General features: G+C 37.5%; 1 protein-coding gene across 1 annotated transcript; it reads left to right on the top strand.

Moving 5' to 3' along the window:
- Positions 1-441: 441 nt before the first annotated feature.
- On the top strand, positions 442-23,212 carry LOC127844209 (EKC/KEOPS complex subunit TP53RK-like). Its single transcript, XM_052374277.1, has 2 exons — positions 442-669; positions 22,509-23,212. Exons 1-2 carry the CDS (start codon positions 462-464, stop codon positions 22,994-22,996), a joined length of 696 nt encoding a protein of 231 aa, XP_052230237.1. The 5' UTR covers positions 442-461; the 3' UTR covers positions 22,997-23,212.
- The last annotated feature ends 590 nt before the right edge of the window (positions 23,213-23,802 follow it).

Here is a 23,802-nt window from a genome sequence, read left to right as displayed (position 1 = left end):
TTTTATATGTTTATAAGTTAGGGACAGATCATTGTTCTTTATATAGTTCGATAAAAGTTAAGGTTCTTCAGATGAGGTCTTTCGAAACCAAAATGTTTTTACGTGTCCATCGAGCTCGGCAATGTTTGTTGGCAACTTTTCTTGTCCCACAGACATTGCTAAACAGACTGGACAAGACTATGATAGGACCAATTGATACAAGTTAACTTAATGTAGCGGACCCTGACAGTCACGATATGTCAACAACGTTATAGTGTCTTTTAGCCTATTGAGTGACGTAATATACGCAATCGGGACCATTGTGTCACACCGGTCTTACTGACAATAACGTAGTGACGTCACCATCTATGTATAGAATGCAATCGGGACTCCTCGGACAATTCCGCCATATCGGCGATCGTGTGGTGTAGCCCACTGTCCGATGCGTTCAGATTGGTAATATACGGTGGCGTTTTAACAAAATGGCCGCGCCCGTGGATGAACAAGATGAACGAGAATTTATAAAACAAGGCGCTGAAGCAAAGGTTTTTCGAGAAACCTTTTATGGGCGACCATGTATAAGCAAGGAGCGATTCTCCAAGGCTTATAGACATGCAAGCCTGGACAAGACATTGACCTTTCAAAGGTTGAAGTCGGAAATACGGGCAATGAACAAATGCCGTCTTCTTGGTAAGGCTAGGCCTAACTTCCTAAGTAAGGCTCGATTAGTCATAGTCGGCTCGGGTACTACGAATCCGGGTCGTTTCGCCCTAAATCCCGTTCGCCCCCCTAGTCGTTTCGCCCCCCGAGTCGTTTCGCCCTGGGTCGTTTCGCCCTAATTCCTGGGTCGTTTCGCCCTAATTTGTATACGTATAGCGATATTAAAGGATTTATCTTAGGCTTGTCAGAAGCTGAATGGGATATTGTTTAATACAGTATTATATTATCTTAATTACTGTTTATTTTGTCTTTTGAAATAAAACAAAGTACAAAGTTAATTATATTGCATATATTTTGATAGCTCTAATATGTTTGATAGCTCTAATATGAATAATAAGAATACACATGTATAAACAAAACATTCAATACAATGTCGAAGCACACATACACAATAATTTGACATACATTTTATTTTATCTAACATAAAACAACTGAGAAAATCACATCGAAATACAGATTTCATTTTATATTTATTAATAAACAAAACATTCAATCCAGTGTCGAAGCACACATATACACTAATTTGACATACATCTTATTTTACCTAACTTAAAACAACTTAGCAAATCACATCAAAATTACATTGAATACAATGTGCTAGAATACACACACAATCAGTTGATCTAAACTTTGTATTTTACAACAGTTTTGTTTAGTTTTGCTTATTTTAATGTCCGTAACAGACTTCATCGTCTGTTTGATAACACTATCCACTTCACTCCCCAGACAATCCGACAACTGAGTCTGCCGTCATGTCGTCGGACGGCCCGTACAATCTGGACACGGACTTTAAGAAATGTGTTGTTGATATACCTAAACAGAAGACCCATACTCGTAATGATGGGGCAAATTATGTAATGTTGGTAAATTTTATTAAAGTATTAAATAAATAAACATTTGATTTTTGTAAAAATTGTATGATTGAGAATTATTGTAAAATTAATCATTTTTTCGTACAACCAAATACATGTTGGTATAATAAACATATATGCGCGGTTTACTTTTTTTCCTATAATTGTGTGCGCAATAAGTTTTCCATACGTAACGGGATCTTCGTTAATTGTTTTATGACAAATTATTAACTTCTTAATAATAAATAGTTATTAATAAATATGTGCATGCATTATTTCTTTGTTTATTGATTATATTTTCTAATTACTATTTGTTCATGTATTAAATATTTCTACAACTTCATAAATTACAAGCATGATTTGAACTTTCAATTGGAAAATGTGTTCACAAAATGAGTATTGCTTTGAGAAACCGGGTCTTAACGCAAGTGCGTAAACTTCTATCTTTAAAAAGAATATATAGATGTATGCCTCATTGTTTACATATTGTAAAGCTTTGTTAATGTGTGTAAATATTGAAATAAATATTAAAAGAAAAGTATGTAGTATATATCAAAATAATAACAGTTTGACGAATTGCGTTAAGACCCGGTTTCCATATGCACTACGCATTTTGTAAGCATATTTTCCATTTTAAAGTCACATCATACATTTAATTCATGAAGATGTTACAATTTTTAATACATGAACTAATAATAAAGAGAAGATAGAATCAATAAACAAATAAACATAAAGATGTAAAGGAAAAATTACAGTAGACAAATATCTTTCAGAGAATAAAATGGGCTGTTTACATCACCGACTTAATTAATTATTTACATCTTTCATACGTCAAAGAGTGTCAGCGCTTAAAGCTAATTGAAGTTGAAATATGGTAGAAATAATATTTGTTAATACCGCAAATCGGAGAATGGACAGAATTATTAATTATTAAACTATGAAAATTTTATTACATATAAAATTTTATGACAAACAGCGTATTTTATAACAACGACAACATGCAGACAAATAGCGCCGACACGAAAAATAAATAAAATAGATAAGCATCTCGTACCTGTATCACATGTCCGATGTTGCCATCTGTCACATAAATCACATGTGATGGCATGTTGGCGAGGTGAGACTATCCGATCACACGAAATACACAATTCGTCTGCCATAAGAACGTGTCGAAATATAAATTCACGACTGACGCTGCCATGGCCATGTTGCTTTTTATATACACTTTCGGCGAATATCTTGAGATCAAAAGATGCAAACTGGCTTAAAGTTTATAAAAACAATATCACGCCTTTATAATGTCTCCTTTTGATGTTTCTGTGCTAGTAATTAGTCAATCATCTGATCATACGTCTTCCGATCTAAGTGTGTTTGATAATTGTTAAATTGATCCCGAAATTATTTTAATTGGCAAATCAATGCATCATACCTCTGCCAAACTAATTAATCGTAATACTTTACGTTTGTAACACAATGAATCATAACGTTTCCGTTAATTAATTGCAATTAAAATCAAACGGATAATTTAGCAAACATCAAATTTGTAATTATTAAATAATCTTAATTTCCCATATATGATAAACAAGTACTAAATTAAAATTGCAATTAATAATAAAATTTGTATTAAAAATCTTAATTTTCCATATATGTTAAACAAATACTATTCGGAGCGAAAGAATCCTTTACAAAAGCCTAATATTACATAATAATTAAATAAGGGCGAAACAACCCACTTGTAAGGGCGAAACGACCCTGGGCGAAACGACCCGGGGTGACAGAGGGCGAACGGGATTAAGGGCGAAACGACCCGAGACCGGGTACTACTTACATGTACTCGTGTACTCTTAAGTATACTTACATGTACCCCGGGTACGGAAATATACTTAAACGTACAAAGGAATTTTAACGTTAAATTCACAGGGATCGTTAGGTAAAAAATACTCTATTATACTATGTACATATATACAAGGGATACAACTGTCAAATTTTCTGCACAACATCATGGTCTGAACAATAGCAAAAAAATCGCTTCCAAAAGCAATAATTACACCCAAAAAAATGTATAACAACAGCTCAGACATTTATCTATCAGATAATAACTATGTTTATAGCAGTAAAAGTGTTCATAGTTGTGTTTGAAACGAAAGTTTCATGAAAAACGGTAAAATTTTCGAAATGCGACACAGGTGTGCACACCCACTTTGACACATTTTGTTACATAATTTAATAATTACAGAGAAGTTGAGCATATTTTACCTTGTTTTATTATCCATAGACACTTTATCAATCAAAGTAGACACCTTCCATAATTGCATGTAACTGCATATATGTACAACACCGTAAATATTAAATTTGTTTACATTTCTACTATCTTCAAGGATTTGTATGCAATTTGTCAGGTAATTTTACATTAAAAGGTGAATGGCTGGATTTATTACTGCAGTGGAATTTCAACCAATCAAATCGCATGTTAGAAATACATATGAGCTATCCAAAATGAAAGTAAAACATTGTCATTGTGAAATTGAAGCAGCTTTATATGAATTTCTAGCAAAATATGCTCACTAAATATTAATTATGTTCTATTTTACTATGAAAAAAAACTATCAAAGGAATATGTTCCAGCAAAAGGCTTTATAACAAAGGAATACGAAAATTACTTCTAGAATTCTCAGTTTTCAGCTGTGCACACCTGTGTCCAAGATAGGATTTTTGAGCATTTTGAATGAAACTTTCTCTCTTAGTTCAATGAAAAGCTTGTACTTTATTGCCAAGTGTATTATTTTCTGAAAGATAAATGTCTTGGCTGTTGTAATACAGTTTAATTGGTGTATTTATTGCGTTTGGAAGCAAATTTTTCGCTATTGTTTACTCCATGGTTGTGTGCAGGAATTTTCACAGTGTTGTATCCCTTGTATATATATGTAGTATAATAGAATACTTTTACTTAACGGTCCCTATGGTTAAATTGGTCTATGTCGGTTATTTTTATGCCCCCCAAGGATAGTCCAAATTGTTGACGCTCGCAAATATTAAGCTATTTTTTATATGGGTAATATTTGGAGCGTACAAAGGGGGAAAGACCAAATAAATGGTGGGAATTTTTCCTTCTTTGTCTATATTGTTGCGCAAGGATTTTGCGCAACATTCAAGTCCCGATATTAGACACTTAATTAAGTTAATATCAACGGATTGCAATAATATTTACACACCTGTGTAGAATATTCATTTCTCCATAATGTTCCCTAGAAATTATGTAATGACACTTTGAATTTTGCATGCCTGATCAATTTAAATCCAACCACTATTCAATTTTTCAATATCTCTCAATTCGCTCGCTGTGTAGATATAAATTGATAACACGACCTCGATGTAAAGCATCTGGTTTAAAGTGGGAGAATAAACAGCGTAAAATACAGTTTGCGTTGGTCTGTTGTGGTGAAGAGCGTTACATAGTAAACCAATGTTATACTTTTCTGGATTAATTTAGCATGTTTTTTTTTTTCTAAATTGACAATTAAAAAGTTCTGAAATAAATTACATCTTTTATTTTTATACTGTACACAAATAATTTTGATACAGATCGTACAGTATACCGTCCTCTTATGTAATGTAGGATGTAAGAAAATAAAACAACACAGACAGAGGTGTGAAAAAGACATGCATAAAAACTTGCTGAAACTTAGAACAGTGAATAGAAACTGCACCATATCTGTTTTGAACATATGCTTATTAAATCGACAAAGATTAGAATACTAGATCTAGTTAGGTAAAAGTCGGTGTTAAAAGCTCATGTTAAATAAAATTAAGCGTACACATTACACCGTAATGCCTTCTTCTGATTGGTTCATATTCAAATCAGTTTCATGACATGGCTACAGGTCAGTGATTGGTTTGTGATTTAAGCAGAAGTTTAACAGAAGAATTTATGCCTTTCCAACTTCAATTCGACAATATTTGAGGTAAAAATGGACTTCTGAACTAAAATTGAATGAGTTGGTAATGTTATTTTGCAATTTTACGCAAATCGATGAAAATTTAAACTTTCTGGTTTCCAACACATTTTTGACTTTTCCCCGATATGTTCCAAAGAATTTAGCCCATATAAAAAGTATCTCTAAATTCTTTGCGCGTCTTATAAATAAGACTACCCAAAGGAGGGCATATAGTGATCGGACTGTCCGTCTGTCTGTCTGTTCATCACACTATTAAAATTGCTAATAACTAATTCAGATGTAACTTTATACAGTACACTCCACGGGTTGTCCCAAAAAAACGCGCTCCCTCCGCGTTTTTTTTTCTGCTAGTGAGTGTTCACGCGGCGTTGAGAGAGCGAGGTGAACTCGATAAAACGCTCAGCGTTACGCCGCGTTCGCTAATTCCCGCGGCGTGTATTACTTTAGCCTAGTCGGTAAATGCAGACAATTTCCGTTCTTATCAGTGACCGCCGCGCAACGCCGTGTTAGCAGTGTGCTACTGGGCATGCCAAAAATTAAAACATTGTTATAATAAATTGTTTAAATACTGTAGTACATGTATAAAAAAGATAATTGTATAGAAAATTAATACGTATACAAATTATGTTTTTTAATTCACAGGTACGTCTACAATATGAATGAATATAAGAAATTTGACAAATTAATATTTAAATCATAACACATATAACACAAGAATAAATGTTCCGTAAAATTTCCAAATGAGAATAATAATTAGTAATCCGAAACACACTACGATTTTTAATGTTAACACGTCGTTTACAAATGCTTCCAATATACAGTCATCATGTATATTTCCCGACAAAAGCGCGAAAATTATGCTGCAATGTACAAGGTCAAGGTATACTCCTGCAAAGCGTGCGTGTATTGATTTTTTGATACAAACTTTGTAGTGCAGAGAACATTGAATTTTGTTGATTTCCGTTAAAAGTTTCTTGGTATTTTTTAACAAAATTATATCGCGAATAAGTTGATATTTCCTTCAAAATAATTTTAAATCGAACGCGCCGAATCTTTATCGTTCAGCGATTTTCCTCCTTCTTTATAAAGTACAGGTAAACGGTACTTTCCCAATCGAGCGAAAATTCCCAAATTCCCAATCGGCATCTGAAAAAATCCCTATCGGCGTCAGAATTTTTTCTCAAAACGATCGAAAGTTTCGTAACAAAACCCAACTTTCGGCGAGCGAACAAAGAAAATCGTATAGTTTTGTGTAACCACGCGCTCGATTAATATCGGGTTTTATTATTCAGCGCGTTCAATCAATAGAGTCGTTACTGTTTGCGGTTCTTTTGTCAGGCAGCCAGCGTACTGTTTGACGTCGGTTTGAAACCTTATCGTAGTTTGAAATGCCCTCCAGCACTGCCTCTGTGGAAAGGTTGTTCAGTCTAATGAACAATCTTTGCACGACCAATCGGAACCGTCTATCACAGGACACATTGACAGCTTTAATGATGCTGTGCAGAGAGGGATGCCAGCAACTGAGTGATGATCAAACATCAAAGATTGTTGAAATTTAAAAAAAAATGAAAAGGGAGAGTCTCTCTGAGAGACATTGCTTTATAAGAGATTAAAACAACTAGTAATTGATTTTGTGTCTTCTATATAATATTTTGTTATTTATATCAACTTTATTACTTTAAGTAATGGTCATTAAGGCATGCCTGCAAATGATTATTTTAATGGGTATGTTCAATTAAGTTTGAACTGTATGATGTATTCAATAAGACCCAATCTTCACGACGCGATTTTCCCAATTTAAGGATTTCACGACTCGATTTTTCCCAATTTTGAGGTTTTAACGGCTCAATTTTTCCCAATTGGACCAGTACGGGTACTTTTCCCAATCGGACAAGGAAAATCGCTGTCGTTACGGTATTTTAGTAGAGTAATTATTTTAACAGTAATTGTACTGTAAACTGATTAAAGAAGACATCTGGGCGGAACTGGATTTAAAGTGTTTGACGTTATGAAAACACACAAAGCTTGTCTACTGACCTATTGTGTAGACTGCTGTCTGCGGTGTTTTGACAAAAGGGATTAACATGTGTGAATGTCACTCTGCCGATTTGGTCCATAATTACTGGTAAACATTGTTTTGAATGTCAACGCAACAAGAATACAACTGTGAATATTAAATGCAACTATCAAATCAATAGTTACCACCTTCTTTTAGCAATCAATGGAATAACCTACCTACAAAGAGAAAATAAATGCATTAGCGAGCAGAGAATTGACTTTGTTCCGACAATTAAAACCATTCATTATGCATTCGTTGAACGTGTTTACTTGAGTAAGTTATGCCTTTAGACAGGAAGCGGCTTTTCTTTGATTATGTCAAACTGTCAATTCACACAGATTTGCGAGATTGTTAGGGTCCTTAGTAATTTGTTTACATGTTCAGTATAGAAAATCACCTGCTTACATGAAAACTTTGGATTAAATTATCAAAATAAAAACAATGTTGCAAACTGTGTTTATATTAATTGGTAAGTATTAGTTAAAAGACAACGTTTTGTGTGTCGTAAATCAACGAGTTTTCTATACAACAACAACTACTTCTACAACCACGTCGGGATCGATCTATCTTGGTTGTTTTTTTTTAATTGTAATTATTATACTACATGCACACGTATGTACTTGTAATAAATGTAATTTTATTTGAAAATCAGGAAGTCAAACAAAATTAAATTGATCGTTATCTCGTAAAACGCGGAGTTTTCGCCGCGTTGCCAAAGCCGAGGGCCGCCGCGTCGGCTTATCAGTTTTTCCGATCGTTAACCGCCGCGTTCAAAATCAGGCAAACGCCGTGTCTCGCTGGAATTTTCTTAATCTCCCTCCAGGTCAATCCCCGCGGATAATGGAGGGAAATTGGGGAAAACGCGTTGAGTGTACTGTACTTGGTATGCATGTGTATATGTACAAGGCCTTTCCAAACGCACACAAATTTGGTCCCCTTTGACCTTAACCTTGAAATTCTGGTCCTCGTTTAGGTTTGGAAATCTGCGTATAGGTTTTGAAAAATGCTCATAACTTCTATGTCGCTTCAGATGTAACCTTTATATTTGGTATGCATGTGTATATGGACAAGGCCTTTCCATACGCACACAAATTTTGACCCCATTGACCTTGAACTTAGGTTCCACGTTTAGGTTTGGAAATCTGCGTTTAGTTTTCGAAAAATGCTCATAACTACTATGTCGCTTCAGATGTAACCTTTATATTTGGTATGCATGTGAATATGGACAAGGCCTTTCCATACGCACACAAATTTTAACCCCCTTGACCTTGAACTTAGGTTCCACGTTTAGGTTTGGAAATCTGCGTTTAGGTTTCGAAAAATGCTCATAACTGCTATGCAGGGCTATAGATAACAAGAGTATTTGTGTTATTATGCAATTAAAATAACCAAAAACGTAATTAAATTCAAAATAAAGCGTTAAAAAAACGCAAATAAAAATTTAATAAGATATTTTCCGTAAAAAAACTTGTGTCACAAATCGCTATTTTTACAAATACCAGGCGTATTTTTTAGACTGGTTATTTTCCGTACAAAAATGTACTGGAAAATGTATATGCCGTAATATGAAGAAAAGAAGGCAGTCTTTCCAGCGGTTATCAATCTTTGGGGTATTATTTTCCCCCGCCAGAGGCGGAGGGATATTGTTTTGGTGTTGTCCGTCCGGCTGTCCATCGGTCCGACCGTCGGTCCGTCTGTCCGGCACTTTTGTGTCCGGAGCCATATCTTGGAAGTGCTTCAGCGGATTTCTTTGAAACTTCGTATGAGTATATATATGCATAAGAGGATGATGCACGCCAAATGGCATTGTACACCATCTGTTAAAAACAGAGTTATGGCCCTTTCTATCTTGAAAAAATGCTTTTTACTATAGGCTTTTTTGTGTCCGGAGCCATATCTTGGAAGTGCTTTCGGGGATTTCATTGAAACTTGGTATGAGTATATATATGCATAAGAGGATGATGCACGCCAAATGGCATTGTACACCATCTGTTAAAAACAGAGTTATGGCCCTTTGTATCTTGAAAAAATGCTTTTTACTATAGGCACTTTTGTGTCCGGAGCCATATCTTGGAAGTGCTTTGGTGGATTTCATTGAAACTTGGTATGAGTATATATATGCATAAGAGGATGATGCACCCCAAATGGCATTGTATGCCATTTGTTAAAAACAGAGTTATGGCCCTTTGTATCTTGAAAAAATGCTTTTTACTATAGGCACTTTTGTGTCCGGAGCCATATCTTGGAAGTGCTTTGGCGGATTTCATTGAAACTTGGTATGAGTATATATCCCTCGCCAAAGGCGGAGGGATATTGTTTTGGCGTTGTCCGGCTGTCCGTCCGGCTGTCCGTCCGGTCGTCACTTTTGTGTCCGGAGCCATATCTTGGAAGTGCTTTGGCGTATTTCATTTAAACTTATGAGTATATATATGCATAAGAGGATGATTCACGCCAAATGGCATTGTACACCATCTGTTAAAACCAGAGTTATGGCCCTTTGTATCTTGAAAAAATGCTTTTTACTATAGGCACTTTTGTGTCGGGAGCCATATCTTGGAAGTGCTTTGGCGGATTTCATTGAAACTTGGTATGAGTATATATCCCCCGCCAGAGGCCAGAGGCGGAGGGATATTGCTTTGGGGTTGTCCAGCTGTCCGTCCGTCACTTTTGTGTCCAGAGCCATATCTTGGAAGTGCTTTGGCGGATTTCATTGAATCTTGGTATGAGTATATATATATGGATAAGAGGATGATGCACGCCAAATGGCATTGTACACCATCTGGAAATAACGGAGTTATGGCCCTTGGTTATATCCGTCCGATTTGCACCCAAAGCATATGTTGCGGGGGATATCAATTCTACGAATTTGCTTGTTGTAATTATTCGTAGACCCGCCCGATTTCTACTTTTATTTTCGATTTATTCAACTCAAAATGACCCGAAAACGGGGTGCATCACTTTGAACAGCCATAACTTCATCAATTGTGCAGCGATTTTCATGAACTCAGTCTTATTCAACGCAAAAATGAATGAACTTCGATCAGAAATTCAGTAATTGTTGTTTTGTACAGGTTCCTTTTTGAATTACATTTGTATAAAGAATATAGTAACCTTTGTAGATTTTAAATATATCATATATGTCATTCCCTTAATGACCCAATTTAATTAAAAAACCGGCGTTGAAAAACCCAATTAAGCTAAAAAGTAGGGGGTGAAAATTTTTGCTAAAACTCTATTGAATTTACAAAAACCCTATTGTTCTCGAAAACAGGGGGTGAATTACCCAATATACCCTAAACGTTATCTATAGCCCTGCTGCTATGTCGCTTCAGATGTAATCTCATATTTGATATTGAATCTGTATATATGGACAAGGCCTTTCCATACGCACACAAATTTTGACCCCTTTGACCTTGAACTTAGGGTCCGCGTATAGGTTTGAAAATCTGCGTTTAGGTTTCGAAAAATGCTCATAACTTCTATCAAAGCGTTTTTCGGAGGCATATGTCATCCTATCAATGTTTTTTTTTACCTAAAGCCAAAGGGGAATGGTGGCAGGGCCCGTCCAAAGGGGAAAAACGCATTGTTTTTTTGGAAAAGGGGAAAATAAAGAATTCACTCTTTTATGTGTAATGGTATTTATTATATGAATACAATTGTATGTATGAATATAATATTCAAAGCTGAATGTCTCTGTCTTTTTCCTTAAATACATATCAATGATTTTGTTCAACATTAGTTTCAGACAGTTCAGCTGTCATGCACAGTCTCAGATTTCGTAGCCAATGTGAGTCTAATTGGGATTTTTTTGATCGATAAAATGGCAAATTTGAACATTTTTTTATCAATAAAATGGACCAAATTGGAATGTTTTTATCAACAAATATTGACACAATATAGATACATCAGGCCTTTTTCATGCCATTTTGGGAGAAAAATGCAATTCATGTGAATAGTCCACTGATTTGGGAAAAACTAATTTAATATAACTCTTTATAATAATTCAAAAATCATATTAATTATAGTTATATACTTTGTTAGTTGTTTATTTGAAGATATATTTATCATAAGACAGTTCTTTCTATAATTTTTTATTTTTTTTTAAACTTCTGGAGAGGATTTTTTCTACAAAATTGGGGAAAAATATATACTCGTTCTTGAGGGGAATGGGGCTGAATATCGGCCCTGAAATTGCCATAAAAAACACTGTCTATGGAGACAGCTCTTGTTTTTTTATGCCTCAGAAGAAGGGCATATAGTGATCATACTGTCGGTCTGTTCGTCCGTCTATCTGTCCGTCACACTTTGCGTTAAAGTTTCGATGGCTCGCCGGAAGTGACGTAAGTAAGGGGTCTGTCGTTGATAACGGCTTCTGCTTCAGTGACAATAGTCTGTAGTGTTTCATATGTCACGTACGCTTTACCAAGTACCTTCTTCAATACATTTTTGGTGAGACCGATCATTCTTTCCCACCAACCCCCAAACCAAGGGGCTCTTGTAGGGATGAATTTCCAATCGATTAATCGGTTGTTGAATTCGTCACGCACCACCGCAGATTCATACAAATTATTTAAATGTCTAGCAGCAGCCGTGAATGTCGTGCCGTTATCAGACATCATAATTTTTGGTGTTGATTTGCGACTACAGAAGCGCCTAAATGCAAACAGGAATGACTCCGCTGACAGATCTGGTACCAGTTCCAAGTGAACGGCTCTCGTACTGGCGCAGGTAAACAGACATATGTATGTTTTCATGTCGTTTCCGTTAGTGTCACGCACACTAAGAACTCCGGAATAGTCAACACCTGTATACGTGAACGGGGCTACGTCTGACACTTGTCTTCGGTAACGGAGGAGGGTCTGGTGCTTTGTATGGTCTACCAGAAACCTTTTTGCAGATCACGCACTTTCGTAATATCGAACGAACGCATGGACGTATAGCTGGTATCCAGTATTTTCCTCTCAAGTGTTATAGTTGAGCTGGGTCCGGCATGGTGTAACCTCTCATGGGCGTCCTTGGCTACCAGGTGCGTGAATGCATGCTTTGCCGACAGCAAAATCGGATGTTTCGTCTCTTCTTTTAAGGCTGCATTATGAATGCATCCACCACAACGAATCACATTGTCCTTCATGAAAAGCTTAAGCTGTTTAACAAGCGGCGATACCTTCTTGTTATCTTTTAAACACTGGATTTCTTCAGGATATGATGTCATCTGGCAGGTTCGAATGCATGCTGTTTCAGCTTCTGTCATTTCTTGAATGGTTAGCTTTATGCCTGCTGGTTTTCGTCCAATGCGACAATAATGAATAAATCGCAGAACATAGGCAGTCACTCTGATCAGTTTCTGAAACGAACTGAATCTTTTCACTTCAATAAATTCTTGCAAATTATTTGTTGCCGTTACTGTTGCAACAGTAACCATGTCACTCGTCGGTTGCCACTCCGACCAAGCATCGGGTGTAGAAATCCACGTCGGTCCTTTGAACCACAGTTCACTCAATTGGAGTTGTGATGCTGATAACCCTCGTGTCAATAGATGGTGGGATTTTCATGAGTCGGGCAATACCTCCACTTCCGGTTCTGAGTCAAACTTTGTATTTCTGTCAGTCTGTTCTGAACAAATCGTGGTAGCGTTTTCTTTGATACTAGCCAGTGCAAAACGATCTGGCTATCAGACCACAGGTACACATCGGGGAGTCCTGTCTGTTGTATGATATGTTGGCACAGACGGGCACCTGTCACTGCCGCCATTAATTCCAATCTCGGTATGGTTAACTTTTTCAACGGAGCGACGTGATTTTTTGACATCATCAGCATGGTCTCGAAACCCCTGGAAATGTATGCTACCGCGCTTATGACAACATGCTGGCATCACATAATACGTGAAGTTTTGTTTCAGCAATGACGTCATGGTTGCCATGGAAGTAGCTACGTCGGAAATTGATTTTGACTGAAGAATTCAGGTCCGACGCAACATTACACCATTTTTCTTGTACATCCATTGGTAATGGGCTGTCCCAATCGAATTTTTGTTGCCACAATTCTTGAAGAATAATCTTCGCCCTTACTGTAATAGGACTCAGTAATCCTAGCGGATCAAATACTCGTGAGATTTGTTGTAAAATTGCACGTTTGTGAATCACACCTTTTGTTTCTATCTGTCTTTCCGCAAACGTCAATGTATCTTCTTTACAAATCCATTGCATTCCAAGAATTTTTGTGCAAGTGTCAGTGTCTAGCAATTTCTCTTCAGATGCCTTATCACGAAGTTGTTCACTATTTAAGTTCCAAGCACGTAGATTGAAACCTGCCGCTGACATAAGTTTTCTCGAAGTTGAATAAAACTGAAGTAGATCTTGTTCATTAGAGAAACTTGACAACACGTTGTCAACGTACAAATCTCTTTTCAAATAATCGGTCACCCATTCACTACTGTTTAGTTCAAGATGCTTGCGAATTGTGGCCCCTAAAATGAATGGCGAGCATGTTGCACCAAATAGAATAGTCCTGAATCTATATGTGGTCAGTGGACTGCACGGGTCACTCGGGTCACTCAACCACAGGAAGCGCGTGACGTCTCTGTCAGATTCATGAAGACCAATTTGTAAAAACGCCTTCTCGATATCAGTGGCTACCGCATATTTGTGCATCCTGAACCGTAGAAGAATCCCCGTAAGGTCATTCAATTCAGGTGGGCGGACATAAGACAGTCGTTGAGGCTTGGTTGGTCACGAGATTGGCGACAACTGCAGTCATATACGATACGTATTGGTGTAGTTACCGAGTCCTTTTTATACGCCCGTCTATGACGGGACGTATTATGGTATACCCCGCGTCCGTCCGTCCGTCCGTCTGTTAATGTCGTACGCTACGTCAAATATCCTTTGACAGATTTTCTTCAAATTTTAACACAATCTTAATATTGATAAACCCTGATCCCCTTTCGTTTTTGACGGAATTCTGAATTGTCGTTCCAGAGTTATGGGACTTTGTTCGTCAAAATTTCGTGATTTCATTGAATGTCCTACTGTAGCTATATAAAAATGTTAAAGTTGTTATAACTTTGGTATGCTTGGACCTAGAGTCTTGAAACTTGACATGAAGGTTGGCCAGAACTAGTAAGTAACCACTGGACATTTCAAGGTCATTCATTTGAAGGTCAAGGTCACTGTGACCTTGAATGTAAAAATGTTAAAGTTGTTATAACTTTGGTATGCTTGGACCTAGAGTCTTGAAACTTGACATGAAGGTTGGCCAGAACTAGTAAGTAACCCCTGGACATTTCAAGGTCATTCATTTGAAGGTCAAGGTCACTGTGACCTTGAATGTAAAAATGTTAAAGTTCTTATTTCATGTTATAACTTTGGTATGCTTGTACCTAGAGTCTTCAAACTTGAAATAAAGATTGGCCAGTACTAGAAGATGACCACTGGTCATTTCAATGTCATTCATTTGAAGGTCAAGGTCACTGTGACCTTAAATGTTAAAATGTTAAAATTGTTATAACTTTGGTATGCTTGGACATAGAGTCTTCAAACTTGACATGAAGGTTTGCAAGCACACTTAGATGACCACTGGTCATTTCAAGGTCATTCATTCTAAGGTCAAGGTCACTGTGACCTTAAATGTTATTGTTGTTCATGTATCCTACCGTAGCTCAAATATCCCCCGATGGATTTTTTATACGCCCGTCTATGACGGGACGTATTATGGTATACCCCGCGTCCGTCTGTCCGTCCGTCCGTCCGTCCGTCTGTTAATGTCGTATGCTACGTCAAATATCCTTTGACAGATTTTCTTCAAATTTTAACACAATCTTAATATTGATAAACCCTGATCCCCTTTCGTTTTTGACGGAATTCTGAATTGTCGTTCCAGACTTATGGGACTTTGTTCGTCAAAATTTCGTGATTTCCATGCTCATGTACTTATAAAATAAACCATGTATTCAAATACAAATAAACTGAAGTAAAAAAATGATTCAAAGGGTTATTTATTACCTTACTACTTCATTGGCGAACGACGGGCGTATCATGCGCTCATGGCGCAGCTTTTATTCACTCCATGGTGTGGAATGTAATGCACTGTGTGTTCGTCTTCTTGTTGGTCAACTTTCTCAATGACACCTCCTTTAAGCTGATCGGCGATTATCTCTCCATACGTCTTTAGCACTTCCGGTTCTTGAGATAATCGGCGTATGGTAGCCTCTGTCCGTCTCTTGCATATATCGTAGTTGGTTGGTAAAGTTGGGTGGTAATCTCTCCAGGGTAATTTTGCCACATACCGACCATCTTCGAATGAAATGCTGTTGCACATGTATTCTTGAAGGTTACCGGATGTACCGTCTGTTGACTCTTCTGAAGATATTCCCATAGACTCAAGCTGCCAAAACTTCTCCATTTCAAATGTACTTGGTGGAGCACTGATGACATTCATCATGTGTAGGTCAATGGTTCGATGTCCTGATACCGGAAGTGGTCCCGACAACAAATAACCATTATCTTCGATTTCACCGCTGTTGGTCCGTTGCCTCTGATAACTCGGTCTTCAACTATATTCCAATAATAATCCGCACCAACCAGAAGCGAAATTTCAAACAGATCGTTGTTGTGTTCTGTGAGCGGATGGGCTAATTTCAGACCTCTCAGATACTCCAAATGACGTATTTCTGTGGGTATGTTCTGTAATGGCACTGCTATTGTTGGCACTACAAGAACTTCAAGTTTTATCAAATCCCTCGTCTCGCTTTTCAGGTAAATCTCGCTTGTAGGTATGGACCGAACCCCTTGTGACATTCCACCAAACGAAGCCAGAGAAATTGTATCATGTCCGGTAACAGGGAGATGTAGAACCCTCGCGAGGTCCTCTGTAATAAAGGATCGCTGTGCACCCTCGTCAAGTAAAATGTTGGCGGAAGAACTATGACTTTGGGATAGAACTTCGGCTACAGCAGTCTTCAATAAAACGTTTGTTCTATCATGGGAGGCAGTGTGTAAGATTGCACTGTTGGTCATAGCCGACTTGAAAGGAATGGCTTCCGGATTCATGGACGAAGCGGGTGTCGTCTTCTTTGTGCAAATGCTGCTGTGGTGTTTACCTTTACAATGACGACATCGAAATTTAGATTTGCAGTCCGACACTTTATGGTGGTTCAGGCAATTGAAACACAAGCGTTTGCTTTTCACAATGTCAATTCTCTGGTGAATGTCTATAATCTTGTTGCACACCTGGGGTTGATGTTATTCACTACAAAATGGACATATCAGCGGTTTGACATTACTTTTCATGGGACGGCTTACCTCCCTTTTTGAAGCTGTGAGGAATGAGGCAGTCGGGAGATGAAATTCTTGATCGTTGCTATAGCCGGCGTCCATGATTCTGATTTCCCGCCTGATGGCCACACGTAGCTCCTGAAGCTGCCACTTGTCATCTCCGTGGCTCCTGATAAGGTTGCGTCGCACATCCGGTGGGAGCTTCTTCATAATGATTGGAACAAGTAGATCTCCGAACGAATCTTGTGACTGTCCCAGTGACTCTAGACCCCGGATATAGGTTTCCATTTTGTCATGAAATTCACGAAGACTATGTACGGAATTGCGGGGTGGCGGAAGTTCTAATAATAATGTCATGAAGTTATCAATGATTTTGTGCGTCTGCCCGTAGCGTTCCCGCAACAGTTCGATCGCATTCTGGTAGTTTCTGCTTGTCAACGGAAATCAACCGATCGCCATAGCTGCGCTCCCTTCAATTAAAGATCGAAGATACGAAAACTTCTGTACATCCGTGAGTATTGGGTTCTGGTGCACCGCTGAGTCAAATGAGTCCCAAAATGTTTGCCACTCGTTTATGTTACCACTGAAAGTAGGCAATGTCAGTTTCGGAAGTTTCGTAGACGCAGTAACGTAATTCCCTCTATTTGATGTTTGGGTTGGAACACGTTCCTCTTCCGGTTGTGTTGAATGCCGTACATCGCCCGTCGTGAAATGATTTTGATTTGCATCTCTTTGTTCAAATGTTGTCTCATTTAATGTCTTGATTTTTTCTTGATATCTGTGTATTTTCATTTCAAGTTCAATGGAATATTCCTCACTGTCGAATAGTTCAGTTTCTATATCTCCGAGGTCTGCATGGTTGATGATCTTTTCATTCAATCCTCTGATCGTGTGTGTCTTCTCTTGAATGATGTCCAGTAGTTTCTGCGACTCGGAGGTTGAAGAAATTTCTTCGAGTTTCTCAAATTGTTTCGCTATTATTCGACGCTGAGCTGCACGCAACGAAATGAGTTTGTTAAGTTGCATTTTTAGCTCATCTGTTTTTTGAAAAAAAATTATGAGCTATTGTCATCACCTTGGCGTCGGCGTCGGCGTTGGCGTCGGCGTCCGGTTAAGTTTTGCGTTTAGGTCCACTTTTCTCAGAAAGTATCAATGCTATTGCATTCAAACTTGGTACACTTACTTACTATCATGAGGGGACTGGGCAGGCAAAGTTAGATAACTCTGGCGTGCATTTTGACAGAATTATGTGCCCTTTTTATACGCCCGTATAAAATACGGGACGTATTATGTGAAACCCCTTGGCGGCGGGCGGGCGGGCGGGCGGCGGGCGGCGGGCGGCGGGCGGAAGGCATCACTTTGTCCGGACTCTAATTCAAATTGTATTCATCCGATCTTCACCAAACTTGGTCAGCAGTTGCATCTAGTTGATATCTAGGCCAAGTTCGAATATGGGTCATGCCGGGTCAAAAACTAGGTCATAGGGTCAATAAGTGCATTTTCAAAGGGGCCACTTTGTCCGGACTCTATTTCAAATTGTATTCATCCGATCTTCACCAAACTTGGTCAGCAGTTGTATCTAGTTGATATCTAGGCCAAGTTCGAATATGGGTCATGCCGGGTCAAAAACTAGGTCATAGGGTCAATAAGTGCATTTTCAAAGGGGCCACTTTGTCCGGACTCTATTTCAAATTGTATTCATCCGATCTTCACCAAACTTGGTCAGCAGTTGCATCTAGTTGATATATAGGCCAAGTTCGAATATGGGTCATGCCGGGTCAAAAACTAGGTCATAGGGTCAATTAGTGCATTTTCAACGGCGCCACTTTGTCCGGACTCTAATTCAAATTGTATTCATCCGATCTTCACCAAATTTGGTCAGAAGTTGTGTCTAGATGATATGTAGGTCAAGTTCAAATATGGGTCATGCCGGGTCAAAAACTAGGTCACGAGGTTACTTAGTGCATTTCAAGCATTTAGCATGGTGTCCGCTCTCTAATTGAAGTAGTTTTCATCTGATCTTCACCTAATTTGGTCAGAAGTTGTGTCTAGATGATATGTAGGTCAAGTTCGAACATGGGTCATGCCGGGTCAAAAACGAGGTCACATAGTGCATTTCAAGCATTAAGCATGTTGTCCGCTCTTTAATTGAAGTAGTTTTCATCTGATCTTCACCAAATTTAGTCAGATGTTACATCTAAGTGATATCTAGGTCAAGTTCAAATATGGGTCATGCCGGGTCAATAACTAGGTCTTGAGGACACTTTCAAGCATTGAGCATGGTGTCCAAAACCTTCGAACGGGCGTATCTTGTGACAGTTTGGCACTCTTGTTATACTTAAAAAATTGAAAATTTTGGTTAAGTTTTGCGTTTAGTTCCACTTTTCTCAGTAAGTATCAATGCTATTGCATTCAAACTTGGTACACTTACTTACTATCATGAGGGGACTGGGCAGGCAAAGTTAGATAACTCTGGCATGCATTTTGACAGAATTATGTGCCCTTTTTATACTTAGAAAATTGACAATTTTGGTTAAGTTTTGTGTTTAGGTCCATTTTATTCCTTAAGCATCAAAGCTATTGCTTTCATACTTGCAACACTTACTAACTATCATAAGGGGACTGTGCAGGCAAAGTAATGTAACTCTGACTGGCATTTTGACAGAATTATGTGCCCTTTTTATACTTAGAAAATTGAAAATTTGATTAAGTTTTGTGTTTAGGTCCATTTTATTCCTACAGTATCAAAGCTATTGCTTTCATACTTGCAAGATTTATGAACTATCATAAGGGGACGGTGCAGGCAAAGTTATGTAACTCTGACTGGCATTTGGACGCAATTATGGGCCCTTTATACTTAGAAAATTGAAAATTTGGTTAAGATTTATGTTTTGGTCCACTTTACCCCTAAAGTATCATAGATATTGCTTTCATACTTGGAACACTCACAAACTATCATAAGGGTACAGTAAAAGGAGAAGTTGCATAACTCTGGTTGTCATTGTTACGGAATTATGGCCCTTTTTTGACTTAGTAACTTTTAATATATGGTTAAATTTTGTGTTTCGATCCACTCGAAGTATCAAGGCTATTGCTTTCAACTTCAAATACTTACATGCTATCATGAGGTTACTGTACCTGGCAACTTGAATTTTACTTTGACCTTTGAATGACCTTGACTCTCAAGGTCAAATTATTAAATTTTGCTAAAATTGCCATAACTTCTTTATTTATGATTAGATTTGATTGATACTTTGATGAAACTACTCTTACCTGACATACCACAATAGACTTCACCCAAACCATCCCCCGTGCCCTCCCCCCCTCCCCCCCCTCCCCCCCTAATTTTTTTTTTTTTTTTTTTTTTTTTTTTAAGATCATCTCACAAATGACCACCACACCCTCACACTATACCCCCACCCCACCACCCCCCCCCACCCCCCCCCCCCAATTTTTTGTTTTGATTTTTTTTTTTTTTTTTTTTTAAGATCATCTCACAAATTATCACCACACCCTCACACTATACCCCCCCCCCCCATTTTTTTTTAAAAACGGTTATATTTGAAATACCGTCCAACCATCGCACCCAAACCCCCCCCCCCCCCCCCCCCCCCCCCCCCCCCCCGATTTTTTTTTTGATTTTTTTTTTTTTCGCTTTTTTGGAAGATAATGTAATAAATGTCCACAACCCCACACTATACACCCCTCTTCACTCCACTCCTCCCTCCTTTGTGATTGAAAATGAGAGTCCCTTCACCTTTAAAAAGAAAATAGATGAGCGGTCTGCACCCGCAAGGCGGTGCTCTTGTTCTTTTAGTCACGGCACCAAAATGTTGCGTATGATCGTATAGTGTTAATAAACTATGGAATCGTGCGTTAGGTTCGACCTTTTAATAAACGTTAATACGAACTTGTATATGTACAACATAAGAAGTGATGTCGATAGTATACATGACGTCGCGTGCATGTTAGCGGATAAACGTCAACGTTATGAATTCCCGACATAGGGGTACACGTAAGTACCGGTAGTACTGCAGCCAACAATGACAAATCGAGCCTAAGTCAAGGTTGTTTATGAATTTTCGAATTCTTTGATTTCCAGAATTCATATAAAACGTGGCAGTATGTGGACAAGTTAGTCACTAGTGTTGACACAAACAGAACATTTTTTTCGTAAATAAAAATCTCTTTTTATCCCCCCGAAGGAGTACATATAGTGATCAGACTGTCCGTCCGTCTGTCCGTCACACTTTGCGTTAAGGTTTCGAAAAATGCTTATAACTTCTATGTCGCTTCAGATAGCAATTTCATATTTGGCATGCATGTGTATTTGGACAAGGCCTTTCCATACGCACACAAATTTTGACTCTGTGACTTTGACCTTGAACTTAGGGTCGGCGTTTAGGTTTCAAAATCTGCGTTTAGGTTTCGAAAAAAGCTCATAACTTCTATCAAGCATTTATAGGGGGCATATGTCATCCTATGGTGACAGCTCTTGTTTCATCTTTATAAAGAATAATTTGTATGATCCATGTCCCTTTAGAAATACCAGCTCGACCAAAAGTGGTTGATTCCTGTTGAAGAGCCAAAGGCATACTATTTTGAGTATTTTTATGTCCCCCACCACTATAGTGGGGGACATATTGTTTTTGCCTTGTCTGTTGGTCTGTCTGTTCGTTTGTTTGCTCCAACTTTAAAATTTTGCCATAACTTTTGCAATATTGAAGATAGCAACTTCATATTTGGCATGCATGTGTATCTCATGGAGCTGCACATTTTGAGTGGTGAAAGGTCAAGGTCATCCTACGAGGTCAAAGGTAAAACAAAAATCAAAGCGGCGCAGAAGGAGACATAGTGTTTCCGACAAACAAACACATTTCTTGTTAAAAGATTAAAAAATATTCATTTAATTTTTAATCACCCAAGTTTTATTTTTAGAACTGAAACCACACTGGATAAACAGAAACTGAGAAAGCTGTCTATTTTGCTATTTAACACAGGAATTGATTGTACAACATATTGGTTTATATAACTGTTTCTTAACAGTGAAAACTTGAACACTGTATTAAATATTTTTAGTTGCACATGTTTAAGATTATGACTTCATTATTTTGAGCTCACATGTGAAGTACAAAAGTAATATATTTTAGTTACGAAATGCTTAAATGAAAGGAGCATTGAATATTGGTTTATGTTTACACCACTTATTTAATTTATTAATCACTCATTTTGTTTGCATACAAGTCCAATCTTGGGAATTGAACAATCTGTCAAAACAATCCAATTGAAATGGACAAATGCTCTATAAAGTATTCATTGTCCACCATAATTCATTATCATTGTCTTCAATTATGTAAATATTCAGGTGGAAAACAAATTAATGCAAACTAACTTAGATAGAAAACCAAACAAATACAATCATACCTTAATATCAATATTATGCTGTTGTTTCTATTGAGCACAAAAACTTTTTGCAATGTATTTATATATATCTTAGCAATATATGATCAACCCTTACTGAAAATTATTGTTCTTGAAGTTTTGCATTAATTAAAATGTTAAGATATCACCAAAAAGTAATTCCAATATTATTTAACCTGTAATAGAAAACTTGCCTGAGAATTTGCCTTTTATAATTTCTTCTGAAACCCTCCACTTGTTTTATTTCCAGGGATACCTGTTCCATGTTTGTTCCATGTCAACACAGCCACCAGCACATTCTACATGGAAGAAATAACTAACTCACAAACTGTGCGAGACTATATTGTGAACATGCAGAAATTCCATCCAGATAAGGCCATCGAAAAGCTAAGACCTCTGGCTAAAAAAATCGGTCGCCTTCTTGGTAAAATGCATGCTGGGAAGGTTATCCATGGTGATCTGACAACATCCAATATGCTGTTAAGAGGAGACCCGGAAAACTTGGATATAGTCATGATAGATTTCGGGCTAAGCTTTTCCGAAGGCTTGCCTGAGGACAAAGGTGTGGACCTGTACGTGTTTGAGAGGGCCCTTCTCTCTACGCATCCAAACACAGAAGAGCTGTTTACGGAAGTCATGGAGTCGTACAGGCAGGAGAATGGAGAAGAAGCACAGGAAGTCATTGGGAAGTTGGATGAAGTAAGAATGAGAGGAAGAAAAAGGACCATGGTTGGGTGAAAATGGAAAAAAATAATTACAATTATGTAGTACTTGTGATAATATTTAAATGAAATGGTTTGTAATTGGTTTGGCATAAGTGCTATGTTTTACTTCAAAAGTGGACAGGTACTTGTTATGTACCTGATACATTGTTTGGACTGACCTCTCATTTTATTTGTCACCTTTAAAATGATGTATTATCATTACATAAACCAAAATATGACTTAAAACTTGTTCATAGGTTTATTATTGTACATGTATATATTGTAGTAACAGCATTGATGGGCCTACAAGGTAGGCCACTATGCAACTTTTTCCGTAAAATACAATTTCTGCTTCCTCTTTCTCAACCATTTATATGAATAATTATTATTGGCAAGTGAATGTCCACACTAGCAACCTTGTTTTCAAGATGACATCTCGGAAAATGCTTAAATCAGTATCAATTCCTGTTGGAATGACTTTCAATAAGACTGTAGAAAAGCACAACCTTATTTTCTTTAAAAAATAAATGCCTCAATCTGTCTCTTCCAAGTTCCAATACCGTGTACTTATTATGTGATCTAATTAATTTTCCTAAAAATTTCTCTTTGAGGAAATGTGTGTTTTTTACGCTCATGATGCTTATGTATTTTGCTAAAATAGCAACATCTCAAATCTACTTCTAGAGATTATCAGACCTACTCAGGCTACGTGATTAGTTTTGGTTTGTCTTTTACATTCTTTTTCCATGAACAATACAAATATAACGAGCAAAGATTCTTCGAGTGTTTTACAGCAAAGAAATAAAGGAGCACAAAATCACATTCACTGTATCATACTGG

Source organism: Dreissena polymorpha, chromosome 9 (assembly GCF_020536995.1).
Source record: "Dreissena polymorpha isolate Duluth1 chromosome 9, UMN_Dpol_1.0, whole genome shotgun sequence".
NCBI lineage: Eukaryota > Metazoa > Mollusca > Bivalvia > Myida > Dreissenidae > Dreissena > Dreissena polymorpha.
The sequence above is the reverse complement of the archived record's forward strand: the minus strand, read 5'-3'. Positions and strand labels throughout refer to the sequence as shown.